At 35.3% G+C, this 20,928-nt stretch overlaps 1 protein-coding gene across 5 annotated transcripts in view; it reads right to left on the reverse strand.

Moving 5' to 3' along the window:
- MICU3 (mitochondrial calcium uptake 3) overlaps positions 1 to 20,928 on the reverse strand; it is a 112,846-nt gene that overhangs the window by 41,572 nt on the left and 50,346 nt on the right. For 4 of the 5 annotated variants that reach the window (XR_015249648.1, XM_086702862.1, XM_025932959.2 and 1 more), the window contains exons 2-6: positions 20,026 to 20,179; positions 12,643 to 12,674; positions 6,773 to 6,851; positions 2,928 to 2,975; positions 29 to 111 (exon numbers count right to left, since the gene is read on the reverse strand). Coding sequence is in view for 4 of the 5 variants with exons in the window: in XM_086702862.1 (XP_086558988.1) it covers positions 29 to 111; positions 2,928 to 2,975; positions 6,773 to 6,851; positions 12,643 to 12,674; positions 20,026 to 20,179 (396 nt within the window). In the remaining variant the exon portion in view is untranslated. The remainder of the gene's footprint in view (positions 1 to 28; positions 112 to 2,927; positions 2,976 to 6,772; positions 6,852 to 12,642; positions 12,675 to 20,025; positions 20,180 to 20,928) is intronic. The other variant, XM_086702863.1, reaches the window with a different exon arrangement.

Below are 20,928 nucleotides of genomic sequence, written 5' to 3' on the forward strand. Positions count from 1 at the left end.
GATAAAATGCAGCATATAATATACATACCACCAAAAATTCCTTTTTGTCCACCATCTCATTACCATCGGTGTCAAACATGTTGAAAGCTATTCTAAATCCTGCATGTGGCTCTGCCAGAAAAAATAGAAAAGTACTTGTGAAATGGAAAAATGTTTATAAAGTACAGTTGTAAGCAGTTATGTATATACTGTACAAAAATACTTTCTTTAACCAAGGATTTAAAAGCAGCATGTTACTATTAGTTAAATATAAGAAAAGCTATGTATGTATACATATTTCTGCTTCCTATATTAGCACACTTAGTAACAAAATTGATAATACACTCTAGAAGTATTTGTGTGGTAACTGTTGCATAGCACAGACAGTAAAATTTAACTACCTTACTTGCAAAAATAAATACTTCTTTTTGTTATCCAAAGTCTGTCAGTTTTTTTAAAGGGAAATATCAAATCATCGCATATGTTCAACTACTTGGAGTGAAAGAAAAAAGTTAAAACATGACACAATGGACCAGTTGTAATTCTTAGGGAAATTATTGTGCAAACGACCTATGAAAATAAATGTCAAGCACAAGATATTACATATCTGAGTTTAAACCTCTAGAAGCCTCAAAAACAGAAATATCAAATAAAAGAGGCTTGAATAATTCTCAATTCCCCCCAAATACAAGGAACAATTGCTTTTCTGAGAAAGACATACTTTTACACACTAAGAGCTGCTTTAATGTTATGAATCTTATAAGAAGGTTCAATATCTTTTCCCTTCTAAAGCATAAAGAAGAAAACTTGAACGTGTCCTTCAAAGAGAAGCTCAGTACACATGCCTTTTAGAAACATCTGACCCTTTCTTTTGAGATGGCGTGCCAAAAGTTTGGAAGAGAGGCCTCCCACAGATACATTTGGTATTTACCTGTTGTAAAACCTTGAAGCTAGCAAAAGAGAAGCACGTTACCCTACTTTCTTAACTGGTAATAGCTGTCTCTAATGGAAACAGAAGCCAGTCTTATATGCAGGCTCATTTCTTGCTTATAGCTTAGGAATGTAAACTTACTTTCATTAGCATTCAGTTGAGAAAGAAATAAAAAATTTCATCATCCCTAATAACCAAGTCTTAAGCTTTCAGATGATCCTGAAAACACACAGACAGGAAGTCCTTACACATACTGCTTGGAAGGGAAAATAAAGTTAAAGCAATAACAAGCAAAGAGGAGAAAACTACAGACAGGTAACACAGATTCCGTAGCCCACTTTGTGTCAGCTCTGTTTTCACGTTTGGTCTTCGTTCTGATCTAAAAAACATCCATAATTTTTCAGTGAAATTCCTGCAAGTTTCTAAAATGGGTCCTGAACTCCAAAGGAAGATTCACTGTGTCCCAGGATCCTAACCCCTCCAGGTAAGCACATGCACCAGGTGTTTTCCTTACACATTTAACCACACCCTGTCCCATCTCAGTAAGTGGCTTCCCTAGCCAGTTCTGTTATATTCTTGCCTATCATTCCGCCGTGTTAGGTATTTCAAATGAATAGTTTTGCAACCAAAGTTGTTCTAGCTGACAATACAGCTTTTTAACAAGTCTCTGAGATACTGGTTGGCACTCCTTTGATTTTCACGGAGTATTCATCATTGACTGGGCTTGAATTGTAATGGCTTTCCAGTCTGAAACAACCTCAGACAGTTGTATTACCACTAACCACCATACAACACTTCTCGTGCTTCAGCACCAACATTTTAATTTTGAGTTCGGAAGAAAAAAATGCAAAAAAGAATAAAGGATAATTTTTGAAACACACGTACTCCCCCCCAAACTTCCTACGATAGAACTCCAACATGACACCATTCATTAGTAAATTTAGAGTAACAAAGTGGCTCTGAATTTTCTGATCAGAGAGGTACAAGGAATTTTATGACTTGTTTCTAACGACAGAGTTTCACTGATACTCTTGTTCCCATACATCTCCACATATCCCCACAAACAGAAATCCCTCTAGCGATATTCTTTCATTTACTCTCTTTCACTCATTCACCAGCTAGTTTTTTGAGAGGTGACCATGTGCTAGACACTGTTCTTGATACAGAAATGGACAAAAAAGAGAAAACCTTTGCCATCATGGACCTTGCATTCAAGTATGGGGAGAAAGACAAGAACACATAAACCAATAAACGAATCCTTTCAAATAGTTTTAAGTGCTATGAAGAAAATAAAGCACCGTAAAGGGAGAAAAAGGGAGCGGTAGGAGAGGGAGGATGGTCAGGAAAGGTTCACATTTGACATTTCAAAAGAAACCTGGATAATGTTTGTTATCATGAGGATCTTGAGGAGAGAAGCACTGATGGCAGAAAGAGCAGAGAGTACAAATTCCTGAGGTGAGAATTCAAGGAACACAAAAGCCAGGTGGCTGGAGCACAGTGAACTAGAGCAGGTAAGATCCTGCATTCAATGCAATGAAATTTAACTAAAAACACGAGTAAACCCTCTGTAGATTTCATAAAAACTGCTGCATACGAGAGCAAGAGAGTAACAAAGCTGTTCTAGGATAATGATGGGTATTGTGACACACTCACTAGTTAAAAGACTCATTCTTTCATGCTAGTCTTAGAAAATATGTGATTTCTGTGAGGGTGGCAGGAAATTTACAAATTGCCATCTGACCTGATCTTTAGGCTTTCATGTAGATTAAACCACAAGGATTGATATATGATGTAAAATTTATAACTTATGAGCACTTTATTACTATTCCAGAACCCATAAAAATAGTTACGTTTTTGCCTCTTGATAGTGCTATGCTTAGCATTTGCTGATTTTTGCAAAATAACCATGGATAAACCTAAACTGATTTTCAGTAGTAGGAGAATCTAAGATTTGTTTTCCAAGATTCCGATTAAAAAAGAAAAATGGATCCAAAAATAGACTTATGAGTACACTTACTTGTTAAAATACACAAGAGAAAAAGATATTCTGTGTAAGAAATCACACCTAGAAGAAAAATAGTATTAGTAATGCTATATATAAAATATTACTTTATATTTAGCAAGTAAAATATTATTATAATATGCAATATTGATAAGGAACTTACCGCTTTAAAGAACATGCTAAGTACTGTTTTAGGCAAGACTAAACTATTCTAAAATCACAGCAAAAAAACCCCAAATTTTAATTTGTTTCACAATGCCTCTGTAGAACCCATGTAAAATTCCCATTAATGCTCCTAGATATTTTGACAAGGAAAGCAAAATTACAATGTTTACTTATAGCTAGCTGTAAACTTGCTGCTAGTCTTCAATGGATGAATCTAGCATAAAATAAAAAAGCTAAACTGTAAAGTGCTTAAACTTTCAGAAAAAAACATTTAGATATTCTTGCTTACAAATCTAATTTCTGTACTGCTTAAAAAATGAAACTGTCTGCTTTCAAGTTATCATTATTCTTGACAAACTTAATGCTTCTATTAAACGTACTCTTAAGAAATTTTTGTTTTAATTAAATGGCTTACACTTTCTGAATACTGCATCCCGAGTTCTCTATAATCCCAGAATTACAAAGTTCAAAAGGTGTTCAGAGTAAATAAAGATATATATTCTGTTACTCAAATTCTTACTTTTGGGCATAGCGCCCCAAACTAGAATTCATGCTTCACTGAATTTCCAAGAGGATCCTGAGAAAATCACAGTCAGGAATAAGTCAATTAACACTTCTCCAGATATCAGATAGTCCTAAAGTTTGGTAAAAGGGTATACAAAAATCCTTAAATAATCAGATCGTGAACCCTGAAACTCCATTTTCCCTGATGCTCTTTGAGGCTCCCCTCTTTGTTACAGAACAAAGAGGACAGGAGTCACTGTCAGGCAGTTTGTCAGAAGACTTGAAGGGAACTAGCTAGAAGCCCTGTGAAAGCATTCCCTTCTTTTGTTTATACTACAATATTGTGACCTATAGACAGATAGTTCTGGTTGACTGCCATGAATGTTATGGGAGAAAGATTCTGGAATGGCCAACGTATATAAAGATACAATACCTAGATTCCATAGGGATCCCTCATAAAAAAAAAAAAAAAAAAAAAAAAAGAAACAAAGAGAGAGAGAGAAAAGAAAAAAGAAGAAAGAGAAAAAGAGAGAAAGGGAGAAAGGAAGAAAGGAAGAGAAACAGAAAGGAAAATGGGATGGGAAAGGAAGCTCTATGTCTTCACAATCCCATCTCACTGACTGTCGTTCTGACTGACCTGGTGGAATACAGAGATGCTGGTTGGGATAAAGAAGTCTAATAACTACTACACATCTTTTATTTGATAATTAACTCAAGGTTTCCCTCAGGGAATGATTACTTCTTAACAGTGAGAGCACTGATCACAATTATCATGGTAGGTACCCGTCTGTAGGACCAAATGGTTTCTGAGGTGGTGTAATCCACAGGCATGGAGAACAAAGTGAAGCTCATGATATAATTTAATAAAAATGATCAAGGAAAAGAGAAAATACTACTAAACATGAACTCTAACTTCTTAATGCTAATGCTTTCCAATTACAAAAATGGAAAACTATTAAACTGGCCCTTCAATTTATTTTAAGGCCACCCAAGATCAAAAAGTAAAATAAAATAAATACATATGCTAAGCATATAGTAATGCTGTGATCTTTACAAAAGAGGGTAAGAAAGATGCCAACTAGGTTTCTTTTGAAAATTCAACAAAAAAACTTCTAAGGGAAGTTCCTTAAAAACATTATACTATTTAGTTCCTCTATTATGATGCACTACAGTTGGCTGTTATGACTAAGTCTGGATAATGCTTTCGTAAATGTTGCATTTCAATTAACTTTTTGTAAAACTGCATTTTCTTGCTGGGAAATATTTTAAGCAGATAATTCACTTGTAAACTAATCTTTAATAGCTCTAAAGATTTAGCTTTAAAATTCCTTTGCCACTTAAACCTATTTATAAAAAAAGCAAGGCTGCCTGTAACACTCTACTTCGCCTAACCTAAAGGTTCTAAAACTTTTCGGGTATAAGGATTGCTTCAATAATCCAATCACTGTGACACAGCTCTGCACTGTCCTACAGGGTAGCCACTGGCCAGATGTGGCTACCTAAACTTAAAACAATTAAAATTAAACACAATAAAACATTTACTTCCTCAGTTACAGTAGCCACATTTTCAGATCCTTAAAAGCCACATGGGGCTAAGGGCAGTATACTATGGGAGACAAGACAGAAATACAACATTTCCATCACTATACAGATAATTCTGTGGGAGAGCACTGAATAGCTCATGTCCCTCGAAAAACATGCTAATATGCATACAACATAAAGAAGATTAGGACAGGCCTAAACCTAGGGCTTCCAGATTTAAAGCTCTCCTTAGCTACAAAGAATTTCCTTCTTCCATGCATTTATTTTTCTTAGATTATACTTGATCCAATTTGTATTTTCCCACTAGAAGTATTAAGTAAATATTTTTAAATTTGCTAACTTCTTTTTCTGAGCTTTGAATTTTCCTGATTCTATCATCCCACCCTAAGATTTGAATGACCTTTAAGACAACTTCTAGGAAAAAATTTCTAAGAGCTTTAAAGATACCATGGCCCTAATTTTAAAACCCTAGTTATGAAAAATCCTACAATAAAAGGTAAAGTGTCTACTCCTTTCAGATTCCATGTCAACTAGGTGAAAGCAATTTGAATTTCTAATTCTACTCAGATAAAATATATAGACTATAACTATTCCTTTAAAATACTGGTCTTCATGCTAGAGTATACTATAATTATTTTCAAACCAATAATTGTTCATATAATTTCTTTAACATTTTTATTTTATATACTCTTATACTTGAGCATGTTAAAAAGTGTATTTTTAAGAAAAATTACTTTGTAAGATTAAAGAGATTTTGTTAATTAGTGTTTTCTACAAATATGAACAAAAAGTACAGTGTCAAAGAAAACAGCAATAAAATCAGTATAATTTGATTGCAAGGAAGTGTATGAATCCATGACTTAGACAAATAGATATAGCTAAGATAGTATGATGAAACAGGTGGGATTTTGCAGTGAGTGTTGTTTTTAAAAGAAACATGTTCAAACTGGGTGGCCAAAAGACATCCAATAAGTTTTTCATACTGATTAAATTTTTAAATATCTATAGTTGCCTGGAAGTAAAATGGAAGGAAGAAAAATAGTTGGAGATCAGTATTTTTAAGAAATGCTTTTGTAAGTAAATATAACCTACATTTCTCTTTTTAAAAAATTTTTTTTTAACGTTTATTTATTTTTGAGACAGGGAGAGACAGCATGAACGGGGGAGGGTCAGAGAGAGAGGGAGACACAGAATCTGAAGCAGGCTCCAGGCTCTGAGCTGTCAGCACAGAGCCTGACGCGGGGCTCGAACTCACGGACTGGGAGATCATGACCTGAGCCGAAGTTGGATGCTTAACCGACTGAGCCACCCAGGCGCCGCTAACCTACACTTCTCAATATAGTTAAAAAATAATTTTTTATACTATGAAGGTTCATTTTGTTGTAAAAAATTTGAAAGACATGAATAATATATATAAAAATAAGAACCACCTTTAATCCCACTACCCAGAAACAATCAGTATTAATATTTTACTATTTTTCTTTTCAGTTTTTTCTCTATGCGCGCGCGCGCGCACACACACACACACACACACACACACACATACACACATGAATAAAATTACTTTAAGTATGAGGAAAAAATATATATAAATAGTATAAATAATATAGTGTCCATTTAAAAATGCATAAGTATTAAAGTTAATTTACCTCTTTCTTTAAGATTGCGAAAAAGCTTTGAGGATCCTTTCCAAACTGGTGGTGTTTCTGAGAGCATTTGATTTAATTCCTATGACATAAGGTATCATAATATTAATGGTAAACCACTTACTTATAAAATAAACAAAAAGTATTTAAATGCCTATGCAAAAAAATTCTTCACTTAAAGGACCTGAGACATGGCTGTATTTATTCTATTCTATACCTGTGGTTCATTCAACCACAAAACTTAGTATTTGCCCACAGTCTAACCATAAAATAAATAATAAAGAAGCTAAGTTAAATTCAATTAGAGCTATCAAAAATTTAAGATAAGTTTAGCAACTGGAAGAATATATATAAAAAAAATCAATTTAAGATAAAACACTGAGTTTCATGAAAGCCATAATTAAGGTGGATTTCCTTATCAAGGTCAGAGATGGTGACCTGGCTTCACATACTGTCTCTTCTCTGTAGCCGTCTTGGATTTAAGGAGCTGGAAGAAGTAAATGGACAGACGGTCATACTGGGAAAGAATGAGTAATATTTTAGTAGTGACTCAAAGAATGGTGACATCAGATGAAGCAGGAGTGCAAGGGTACTGAGTTATGGTGGCCACTTTCAATTTTTTTTTCTAATTTTAACTTAAATATTCAGTAAAAAACACAGACTGCAATTGCTTAGTCTCCTTTTTAAAATCAAACTATCACAGCAGGTTGGGCAACTAGTTTGAAAATTTAAACATTTGAATCACTGCTCAGACACCAAAGGAATTCTGAATTTATTGTTAATACTTAGTTAAAAATAATTAAATGAAAATTATATTTTGGTTAATTGTGAAGAAAAATTATTAAGGGATTTGGTAAGATAAATTGAAATAATTTGAAATAAAAAAGGTAGTCTGCTAAGTAACACACTGAAGAACACTAGAAACCACTTCTATATTCCAGACCTGATTCTTGCTACACAACGATGGTTCCCCAATACCCCAGGCATAACCTGGGAGCTTGTAAGAAAAGGAGGTCTCAGTTCCCAGACCTACTGAAACAGAATCTGTATTGTTAGTAAGAACTCCAGGTGATTTTTTTTTTTTTTTTTTTACACATTACACTTTGAGAAACACTTTAGACAAATCCTTCCTGATGCGGTTGTATCTAAAAATATTCTGTGACATTATAAACTTTTTTTTTTTTTCATTACAAAGCTGAGTTAGCAGGCAAATAAAGAATCCCTGGGAGAGTTATTTTTAGGGGTTTTCCCTGAAGTCCATCTGTGAACCCTGCTTTCATTTCCGTTGTAGTGTTATCTCAACGGAATTATACACACTTTAATGTATACCGTATCTATTAAACAAATATTCACTCCTCCATTTTAACTATTTCCATGTATTCAATTCCATCTCTTCTAGTTTAAACTCCACTTGAGTTTACAATCAAAAAAATCATAGCTACCTTTTTCTGAGTGCCCTCCATGTGCCTAACAATGGGCTAATACAATCTCTCATTTAATTTTAAAAAACAAACCTCATTCTGCATATTTTACTGAGACTTAAAAAGAATAAGAAATTCACCCGAGGTCACACAACTTCTAAATGATGGGCCAGATCCTTACTGACCAAGCAGTTTACTTTAGTAATAATTCATGTTCTTCTGGTCTAGATTATCCAATTAACACACTGATCTTTGTCTCCTGTTGACTTTAAGAAGTTTTAAAATGTATTAAAATCTGTATTTCCACTCGGAATGTGAATCTCCCTCTCCATTCAGTGCCTATCTTGGTCTCTTATAGGTAGTGGTGCTGTGTAATAAATGCTTTGCTTGGCCTTTGCCCCTGGCTCCTAGGAGACTCTGAATCCTTGAGTCACACCCAGGGTGGGCTGCTGACTGTCAGAAGGAATCACAGTGGGATCAGAGAGTTGGAGCTTTGAGCTCTCCTGACTTCTGGGGTGGGGTAGGAAAAGGGACTAGAGATGGAGCTCAATCACTTGGCCAATGAACCAATTATACCTAGATAATGAAACCCTCAATAAAAACTCAACGCCCAAGCTCAGTGGAGATTTCAGGTTGGTGAACACGCCGATGTGCGAGGTGGGGAGAGGGCACGGAAGGCATGTGTTTCGGATCCTCCTATACCTGTCCGAGGAGTCTCTTCATATGGCTAGTCCTGACTTGTGGCACTTAGAATAAACTGTTAATAAATACGGAATGTTTGTCAGTTTTGTGTCAGTCTAGAAAATTACTGAACTTGAGGAGAATTACAGGAACCTCTTGGATTTGTAGCCAGTTGGTCAGAAGTGTGGGTGGCCTCGGGACACTTGAACTTGCATGAGGCATCTGAAATGAGAGCAGTCTTGTTGGGGACTGTGTCCTTAAATCTATGGAGTCTGAAACTAACTTTGGATGGGTAGCATCAGAATTATATTGCAGGGGCGCCTGTGTGGTTCAGTCAGTAAAGCGTCCAACTCTTGATCTTGGCTCACGTTGATACCTATAGCTCTAATGTATTTATTCACCATAGTTGTGTATTACACATTGAATTTGTCCTTGATATGCCTCGGTGACCATTCTTTTATTCATTTCTCAACTAACTAACATTTATATTGTTTTTTTTTGTGTGTTTTGGCTGTTACAACTGATGCTGCAGAAAGAAGAAAACAGAAAACATGTACAGGACTGCTGGTGTAACTATTTCTCTAGTATACATCTCTAGAAGTAGAGCTTTTGATTATATATTTTCAACTTTATTAGATATTGACAAATTTCTCTCAAAAGTGAATATACAAATTTGCATTCTACCTTGGTTCTTTCTTCTTCTTGTCGGTGCTAATTACTGGTATTGTGAGATTTCTGGCAGCTGATAATCTGACGGGTGTGAAATAGCAACATATTATTGGCTTAATTTGCATATCCCTGATTAGTAGTGAGGCTGAGCTCCTTTACATATATTATTGGCCATTCTATGTTTACTCATTTTTTTCTTATTGAGCTGGCTATCTTTCTTCTATTGATTTACAGGAGTTCTAGATGAGTACAAGGCACTCAATGTTTTCTGTTAATACACTGTAAGCATATTCTCCCATCTATCATACATCTTTTAGCATTGTTGATGCTCTTTTGGTATGCCAAAGCTTTTCATATTTAATAAAATTTGCCCAAATATCCTTTGAGCTTTGCTTTGTGTCTTATCTAAAGAATCCTCTTGTATCCCTTATTTTACTTCTAATATTTCAGAATTTTTGTTTGTCAAAAATAAGAACTTAATCCATCTGAAATTTGCTTTTGTATATGGTGATCAGTTTAGTATTTAATTTGTTTGCCTCCATGTTGGAAAGACTATTGTTTCAGTATCTAAAGGTCAATTCATTCTCTAGTGATTTACAGATCTTTCCATATATGCATGGGTCTGTTTATGAACTCTATATTCTATTATTTTCATCTAATTAAAAAACTCTTGCAATAATACAATACTATTTTAATTATAACTCTATTATTAATCTTAATATGACACAGGCCCAATTATTCTCATCCTGATGTTTTCCTCTCCTTTCTTTTCAGAATTGTTCTGAAAATTCTGGATCCTTACTCTTCCAAATGAATCATCCATGAACATGATCTATTTCTCGGTTTATTCATATCTTTTAAAAAATATAACAATGTCTTGCACATCTTCTGTTAGGTACACAAAGTAATAGTTTTTGTTGCTATTGTGAAAAGTATCTTATTTGACAGTGCACCTTCTAATTGCTATCGCTGGTGCAGAAACATTTTATTAATTTTGGTTAATTGATCTTATACTCAGCAGCAACCTTGCTAAACGTTTACTAAATTTGAATACATTTGAAAATCTATATATTTTTACATTTTTTTTTTTTTAATTTTTTTTTTTCAACGTTTATTTATTTGTGGGACAGAGAGAAACAGAGCATGAACGGGGGAGGGGCAGAGAGAGGGAGACACAGAATCGGAAACAGGCTCCAGGCTCCGAGCCATCAGCCCAGAGCCCGACGCGGGGCTCGAACTCACGGACCGCGAGATCGTGACCTGGCTGAAGCCGGACGCTCAACCGACTGCGCCACCCAGGCGCCCCTATATTTTTACATTTTTATCTAAATCATATGGCTTCCTACTGTGCTAATCCTTAGAACCTCTTTCTTTCTTCTTGTCATACTACATGTGATAGCCTGGATTATGTCCACCTCAAATTTACATTTGAAGTCATAATTCTCAGTATACCAGAATGTGACTGTATTGAGAAAGGGCCTTTAAAAAGGTAATTAAGATTGTTAAGTGAGGTCATTATGGTGGGTCCTAATCCAATATGACTGGTGTCCTTATAAAAAGACATCAGGACACAGACATGCACAGAACAACAACATGTGAGGATAACAGAGGAGAAGATGGCCACCTACAGGCCAAGGAGAGAGGCCTCAGAAGAAACCCATGCTGCCAACACCTTGATCTTGAACTTCCAGCTTTCAGAAACATGAGAAAATAAATTTCTGTCATTTAAGCCACCCAAACTTTGGTATTTGCTACAGCAGCCCTAGCAAATTAATAGACAGCTTTAGCTGCAATCTGTAGTAAAACAGGGAGCTAGCAGTTGTGATAGGAGACATATTTATATCATATCTAATTTTATTTATATTATTATTACTATAATATTAATTTAATTTTGAGAGAGAAGGAGAGCACAAGTGGATTGGAGGCAGAGAGAGAGAGTGAAGGAGAAAGAATCTGAAGCAGGCTTCAGGCTCTGAGCTTTCGGCCCAGAGCCTGACGCAGGGCTTGAACTCATGGACCATGAGATCATGACCTGAGCTGAAGTCGGATGCTTAACCGACTGAGCCACTCAGGCACCCCTATATCATACATAATTTTAAAGAGAATGTCTAAAGTTTCACATGTAAACATTGCATTTGCTACAGGCTTTGGGAGGGTTCTCTTTAACTGTTTAAAGAAGTTCCCTAGAATGCTATACTAATACTGATTTTTTTAATATTGAAGTTTATCATACATTTAAAAGTACAAAAAGAATATATTAAAATTTAAAGTAGAAACTGTTGGGGCACCTGGGTGGCTCAGTCGGTTAAGCGTCCGACTTTTGGCTCAGGTCATGATCTCACAGTTCGTGGCTTTGAGCCCTGTGTCAGGCTCTGTGCTGACAGCTCAGAGCCTGGAGCCTGTTTCAGATTCTGTGTCTCCCTCTCTCTCTGCCCCTCCCCTGTTCACGCTCTGTCTCTGTCTCAAGAGTAAATAAACATTAAAAAAAATTTTTTAAAAATAAAGTAGAAACTGTTAAGAAACAGAAAACTACCAGTACCTCTTTGTAGCTCTTACTTATGATATTCCCCTCCATCTTTCCCAGAGGTAAATAATGTCTTAAATTTATCATTCCTTGGTTTTCCCACCAATGACTGCATTCTTAAACACTATGATTTTCCCCCCTAGTTTTGTAATTTATATATTTGTCAATTGCTTACTTTGTCATTACATTTCCAAGATTCATCGAGTTTAAGCACTGGTATAATTCATTTGTTTTCACTTGGTATAGCAACTGCTGTATGAATATGTAAAAGCCTATTCATCACTTCTACTATTGATATATTGTAGTCTTTCTGGTCAATTATGAATAATCTAATAGTATTCCTGTGAATCTCTCCTGAAAGCATAAGCTTCTCTATGTACACACATTAGTGTAAAATTACTAGAACATAGAGTATATTCAAGCTTAACATTACTAGTACACATATGTATGTTGTTGTAGAACTGCTAGGTATAGTGTATGTGTATCTTTAGTGTTAGAAGATAACGCCAAACAATTTTCCAAAGTGGGTATGCATATACATAGTGTGCATGTATATGACACCAAGAGCTTTAACCTACCTGTTTGGTAAGTGACTTCCACGTCTTAGCAACTGTAATAAATATAAAAGAATTAGATAATAAATATTTCATGCAATGTATATCCAAATTCAGTAACCAATCTACAGCCATAACTCATAACACCAGACTTTATATCTAACAGGCAATGTTTTTTTAACTTCAAGATGTAGATCCAAGATATGGTTTATTTATGTTACGTATTTGTTTCATGTACTATAAACTAGGTATAATAAATAATGTCAGTGGGGTAGTAAACATTTTCCATAATCATTATCTTACTTTGGGGGTTTCTGGATTTATAAAGTTAACTTAATCCATGTTAAAAAATCTTTTAGGCTTACAACACAAATACTGATATTTGTTAAATATTCATACTAGAATAAAAATATTAACACAGAGAATTTATAATTTCACTACCCATGATCTCTGCTGTGCTAGTATCTCTGGGTATGATTCAAATGCCTGGTCTCTCTAGGGTGGAGTGGAAGAATGGGGGCAATGAGAAAAAGAGAGGAAGGAGAGAGCAGGTAATGTGAGAGGGAGACCCTCATCCTGTTTTCCATTTTTCCCTATATTTAAGATTCATTTCTGGAACAAGAGTGTTATAGTCGAATAAAATACCTAGAATCACTACTGATTCCTACTAAAGTAGGAAATAAAGTAGGTACTACTACCTACTGATTCCTCCTCACACCCTTGAAGATATAAAACACTATAAGTCTTATAATATTGGAATAAATGGACAGTCAACATTATTATTTCCTTTACTCAGATTTGAAAACTGTGAATGCCTGCCTAAGAATTATCTCCAGGTTTCTATGTGATTAAGTCCTATAACACAGCTGCATTAGGAACTGGTAAATATTAATTATTTCAGCTACATTACAATAATGACAACCAATAATTATTCTACATGGCAATGTGGCTATTTCTTTATAATTAACCACAATTATTATAAACAGTATATCAAAGTGAAGATTATGAGATAGGCAGTTTTTGCCATGTACCTTTCTCTTCTTTTAAGTCATTTTAAGATTGGAAGGATAGAAATATATTCTAAAATTTAGCAAGCTGATTTTTATGGAGATAGATTTCTTCTCTATGTAGCAACAACATCCTTTCTTTACCTAAGATAGTTTATACAAACATGTAACCAAAAGATTAAAATCACAAATTTACAAAGAAGAATTCAGCATTTAACCTTAACTATAATACACCTATTTCATAAAGATATCTTCCTTTCCATAATGAACAGAACATTGTAAATAATATTTATTATTCTGTTGCTATTGAAATATGGCAATGAGAACAGAAGAAAAATAAATGGTACAAAAGTACATGCACACGCTCTTATGCAATGTTCAGAAGCTATTTATCAGAAGAGGAAGTGACACACTCGAGCTCTGTAGGGTTTATGAGATTTCCAGGGTACATTATTCACAAAAGACATATTCATTCTGCCGGATGTGTTACCATGCTCAGTATTATTAGCTTTTTTTTTTTATAAAGACTAAAGAGCCATTAAGATTGTTCTTCAAAGGATTTTCTGATTTTCGGAATTCCTTATTTCGTATTAAGTTACTACATATATAAATATAACTTGGGTGAAGAGCGACTTCAACTCTAATAGATGTATGTTATTTCTTCAGCTATAGGTTGATGTTCATTAAATTTTTAATACTTTTATGTATATTTGAAAATTTTTAACAATATATTTTCTAAAACTAAAATTAAAATAATACTATGTGAAAGTAATCAATTACCTACTTTAGTTCCAGAAGGGAAATTTACCTTTTAGGTTCTATTTAGGTAGGTAAAATAAGAAATTTTCTAGATTTCACACACAAAGCTATGATCAGCAATCAAATGTATATCTCAATTAACATTTATTTAAACTATAACTATTAAGCAAATGTTCACACAGCATACCCCTTTTATTCGTGTTGGTGTCACCATAAAATTGTATCAAAGATTTGTTTTTAATTATGATTATAGATTCAAACAATGACAATGATGGTGACAATGACAATAACAGCTACCAACATTTATTAAGTGCTTACTGTGTCTGGTACTATACTGAACACAACCAATATCACTCAATCCTCAAAAACCTTGTGAAGTTGCTATTATTTTTATTTTTATAAATGATGAGACTAAAGATTGAATAACAAAGTTTTCAAAGCTAGAAACTGAATGCTAAGGTTTAAATACAAGTCTGTCCAGGGGTGCCTGGGTGGCTCAGTCGGTTAAGCATCTGACTTCAGCTCAGGTCATGATCTCTGGTTCTTGAGTTGGAGCCCCACTTCAGGCTCTGTGCTGACAGCTCAGAGCCTGGAGCCTGCTTTGGATTCTGTGTCTCCCCCTCTCTCTACCCCTCGCCCGCTCACACTTTCTCTCTCAAAAATAAACATTTAAAAAATTTTAATACAAGTCTAATAAATAAATAAACATTTAAATACAAGTCTGTCTCATCTCAATATGCCTATATATATATATATACATATACATATATATACACATATATGTATATATATATACGTATATATACATATATATACATATATGTGTATATATATGTATATGTATGTATACATATATATAAATCGTATATATATGATTTAATAATATTCAGTCTGTGAAACCTATTTTCTCTTCTGAGGCAAATATTTCGTTTTATAACCCTACACTTTAAAAAAAGTTTTTACAAATATCTTGATCTTTAGTGACTGTTCTTAACTATATATTTTTTTTTTAATTTTTTTTTTCAACATTTATTTATTTTTGGGACAGAGAGAGACAGAGCATGAACGGGGGAGGGGCAGAGAGAGAGGGAGACACAGAATGGGAAACAGGCTCCAGGCTCTGAGCCATCAGCCCAGAGCCTGACGCGGGGCTCGAACTCACGGACCGCGAGATCGTGACCTGGCTAAAGTCGGACGCTTAACCGACTGCGCCACCCAGGCGCCCCATATATTTTAAAAGTTCCAGTTTGAGGGCACCTGGGTGGCTCAGTTGGTTAAGTGTCTGACTTTGGCTCAGGTCATAATCTTGTAGTTGGTGGGTTCGAGCCCCGTGTTGGGCTCTGCGCTGACAGCTCAGAGCCTGGAGCCTGTTTCAGATTCTGTGTCTCCCCCTCTCTCTCTGTTCCTCCTCAATTTGTGCTCTCAATCTCTCTGTCTCTCTCTCTCAAAATAAATAAACTTAAAAAAATATGTGTTTGACAAAAATTATAGAATTTGATGCACAAATGCCATTTGATATTTAAAAAATACATTAATAGTTTTATCAAATATATGCTAACTTAAAAAAATCCACATTGTATGACATCAATTAAACAAAAAAGTACAGAACACATATATATTTTTGTATAAGGGTCTTTTCTATGTACAGTCTCTACATTTATGAAGCTTGAAATATTTTAAGAGGACAAAAGTATCAACCAATTCCAAGGCAAAATATGGTATCTGGCATATGGTAAGTTCTCAATAAATATTTCCAGAAGGGAGGGAAGAAAGAGTGGCTAAAGGAACACAGAGAGTTCTAATTCCTACCACAGCCTTCAAATTCCTCAAAAAGAGTCCTACTTAATCTATAGCCTTCTCTCTGGCTACTACCTTACATATTCCCAAAGTGGACTACCGCTGACTCTCATCATCTCAGATATTTGTTCCTCTCCTGTAGTGCTATCCTCAGCGTCTCCTGGCAAAATATTGCAGGGTAAAAGTCTCTACTTCAACTATGATCTTTCCTTTCCTTTCTACTTCACAGCCAAACATCTTGAAAGAGTCCTTTATACTGCCTGTCTTCATCTCTTCATCTTCTACTCTTGCTATCTGGTCTTTGCCCTAATCATTACACTGAAACATCATTTTAAAAATCATCAATCACCTTCAAATTACTAAATCTGGTGGACATTTTTCTGCCCTCATCTAACTTGATGTCTCATTTGACCATTCTGTTCGTGTTTCTGGGCCTTTATGCCTCCATACTCCTGACTTTCTTCCCATGTCTCTGGATACTCCTAGGTGTCCTTTTGAGACTCATCTTCCAAGCCTTTGTACCTTCACCATTTAAAGTCTAGGAATTCCTCAAGAATTAGTCCTTGTCCTCTGTATTCTCCTACTACACTGCCTCTTAGGCAATCTCATCCATACATACTGCATTAATAACCACGTACAGATGAACCCTAAATATATACTCTACCCAGCCCTCTCCCCTCATCTCCACTGGAAATAATATAAAGTATCAAAAATTAATTGATTAAAAGCTAATTTGCAAAGTAGCCAATTTGCCAAATTATTTAGGATTTAATTTTTTTGAACTTTTACAATTTTTTTTTCACCTCATAGAGTTACTTTTTTGGTTACTGCTGAGAATGCTTAAGATTTACTTTCTTAGAAATTTTTATGATTACACAATATGGTATTAATCAATTATGTTTACCATGCTGTATATTAGAACTTGATGATTTCATGTGAAGATTTTGTCACATCCCTGTCTCTGAAGAAAAAACAAATGGCTATAATTTGTTCTAATATAACTTCAGGCATTTGTTTGGCAGTTTCAAGTAGATTATCAAACAACTGATTCTTTAGTACACTGCTTTTCAAAGAATTGAAATGAATGATCAAAAGACAGACACAACTGTGTCTTCAATATCTCCTCTTTAGATGTCTAAGGCATCTTAAATCCATCATGTCCACAGCTGAAGTTTAATTTTTCCCTTCAAACCTGGTCCCTACTGTCATCCATACAGTTAAACCAGCCAGAAATTTTTAGTACTCATTAGTCCATCATCACCATTGCTACCATCATTAGAAGCTTTTCAAGCCTGGACAAGAGTCTCCTCTCTGATCTGCTCACGCTCACCCTGGCCCTCTCCAATCTATCTCCACTCTGAAAAATCTTTTCAAAACACAATCTAATTATGGTATGTACCTGTTAAAAACAAGGCAATAGGTCCAACAGAGTTGCTTATGCAAAGACCCATGTCACCAAGCCAAAACTTAACTTAATTACAGTTTCTGCTCTGCCAGAAATGGAATCTTAAATCAGTCAATCAGCACTAGTTAGGTAATCTGCTTGACAGACCCCTGCCATCCTTTAAAGGGGAGTAACCTTGCGATAATCAACCCACATTTTTGCCTGGTATGACATCCCTATTCCTGTTCCTTTCTGCCTATATGTCTTTTGTACAGCTCCTTGGAGCTCCGTTCTGTCTGCTAGATGGGATGCTGCCTGACTAATGAATCAATGAATAAAGACAAAAAGGTCTTTAAAATGTAGTCAGTTGAATTCTTTTTTAACATACCAAATTCTTCTGCAGCTTAAACTACTGCCATGATTTTCCATTACTTTTGGGATAAAAACAGAAATTTAATATAAGTTTCCAGGCTCAAAGCTTTGGCACCACCCCACACCCCCAGTCGCACCTTGTACCATATCCTTCCCTGCTCCTTGCCCTGCAGCCGCCCAGATCGGTTTCCCCTCCCGTGTATCACATTCCCTCTTGTCATGGCGTCTTGATCCATGCTGTTTCTTTGGCTGAAACTGTCTACTCTCAGCATCCTACTTGCCTAGTTAACTCTTACTCACAATTCGTATTTCACGTTGATATTTATTTGCCCAGGGAAGATTTCCCTGAGCTACTCGACTACATTACTTCTCAAAAATATACTCTCACAGCCTCGAGTATCTTTCTTTCATGGCACTGAACACGGATACAATTTGCTGTTGATTTGTCTAGTTCACTGATCAGCACTGATTCCTTCTACCAGACTGTAAGCATCATGAGGGTGGAGGGCATTTATTTATTTTTTTGTTCCCCTCACCATTTTATCTCCAGTGCCTAGTGCAATACCTGGCATTTGATAGGTGTCTTTACATACATGCGATAACATGCTGTGAGATGAAATGGGAAGTGTGCATAAAGCACTTCTGTTGTATTCCAAAGTACTGTGGTTGTCTTGAGAACAAGCACTGTGACTCTGTGAGTTGCGAACTGAACCTTTTTTCATGGAACACATTTTTACTTGAAAGAACAAATGACAGATAAATTATGGTTATTTGGACTTCGGTATTTGGCAGGCTTTCTCTTACAAATGAACAGTCAGCTATCACTTCAGGATAACCACCAACAATATTTGTTGCCAGTCAAAACATTTGAGCTTTCAAGTGAAAATCAGAATTTGGGAAAACGTGTATATACCACCATGAGCTTTCCAATATGTAAAGATTTTTATGATAATATCCATGAATGTGATTTTTTCAAAAATTGTATAATAAATATGTCAACATTTAGAAGATCTGCATAACTTAGTGAACCAGTATCTTCCATTTGATGTTACAAGATTATAAGGGTAAAAGATCCATTCAAAGCACAATATAAACCACTGGATTTTAACATAACAGATGTCAAAAGTTTCAAATTCCACATTGCAACAAAACTTTAAGACACTACCACTAGCCAAGTGTTGATAGAATAACCAAGAAGAATATTTACAAATATCTGAAAAAGTTATTAAAATGCTCTTCCCTTTGCCTACTTATCTGTGAGGCAGATTTTCTTAATATACTTCGTGAAAAACAACACACTGCAATGTACCAAATAAAAAAAGGAGGTGAGAATATAGCTGTCTTCTATTAATCAGACACTGATCAAATTTGCAAGAATGTACATAATGCCAAAGAGGTTGAGAACCATTGCTCTTAACATATGGAAAGATGAGTAACAATTAGTCTATATTTACAGTGTAGGAGCCGTGACAAATACAGAAGAGGTACAGGTAGAATTCTTGGCCTAGGTCTAGCTTCAAATCCAGTCCTCTGAATTACTCTGTTCATGCTAGATATAAGAACTGAATAGGGAGAATATAAACCTATTATATGCGGCTCCTGGGTGGCTCAGTCAGTGAAGTGTCCAACTCTCTGGCTCAGGTCATGATCTCACGGTTCCTGAGTTTGGGCCCCAAGTCAGGCTCTGCGCTGACAGTGCAGAGCCTGCTTGGGATTCTCTTTCTCCCCCTCTCTCTGCCTCTGTACCGCTGGAACTCTCTCTTTCTCTTTCTCTCTCTCTCTCTCTCTCTCTCTCTCTCTCAAAATAAATAAATAAATAAATAAACTTAAAAAAATATGAAGAGTAAGGTGTTTTTAAGTTTGATGAACTGAGAAAAAGAAAATAAAAGTTTGTGAAAAGGAAAGAGATGCCAGTAAGAGTTTATAAGAAATATTAGTCTAGTAAGATTGCACAGCATCACGTCTTTTGAAATACCACATTACTTGGGTTAGTTGTTCTGAAAACTTATACTGTTCTACCCTTTTACAAACTAGAGATAAGAAAAAAATCTTATAAAATGATTAAGAGAATTCAGAAAATATACTTACATTTGGGCTCATCTGTTGTAACAGCCAAAATAAAGTCATATGGAGTCATGAATAACTGCCCTTCACATTCTATAGAAGCAAACAAACGAAATCTTCTTTCCCGAGATGTAGCATAGAGGTCTAAGTCTTCAATGTCTGTTCTGCTGATAGCAACCTAAAGAAAGCAGATAAATTTGGACTGTGGGAAATAACATCTTTTAGAAGCTAAATGCTTTTAATTATGTTGAAAGTGAATCAACAGAGTAAATGAAAAAGTGTGAAAATACTGTCTTCTGGAGAACTAAATCATTTTATAAATAAGTTACCCATACGAATAAAATGAATTAATGTGTGAAAGATCCTACAATAAATATCATTAAGGCCCTGAAAATTCTGAACTGACACTTTGAAGGACCTGTGATTTATTTAAGTTATACTTTCAGAGAACATTAGATCTCTGAGCTAGTAGTTTCTTTAGAAGAACACTAACTCTTGCTGAACGCCTGCTATGTGTTGTTCTCTATGTAGCATTATTTATCTAATTAGAAGTCTATTTGCTAGAATCTATCGATTTTCTAAAAAAAAAAAAAGGTAGGGGCACCTAGGTGCCTCAATAGGTTGAACATCCGCTCTTGATTTGGGCTCAGGTCATGATCTCAGAGTTTGTGAGACTGACCCCACGTGGTGTTCTGGGCTGACAGCATGGAGCCTGCTTGGGATTCTCTCTCTCCCTCTCTCGGCCCCTTCCCTGCTCTCATGCACATACTTTCTCTTTCTCTCAAAATGAATTAACGTTAAAAAATATTTTAAAAAATAAAATAAAATGAGAAAGTGAAACCCGGAACGCTATTCAGGGCTACCCCTAAGGAAACTACTTAGTGGCAGTGCTTAGATTAGATCTGAAGTTGGTAACTCTAGATCACC

This window comes from Puma concolor, chromosome B1 (genome assembly GCF_028749965.1).
Source record: "Puma concolor isolate L17-30 chromosome B1, mPumCon1.1.hap2, whole genome shotgun sequence".
In the NCBI taxonomy this organism is placed as follows: Eukaryota; Metazoa; Chordata; class Mammalia; order Carnivora; family Felidae; genus Puma; species Puma concolor.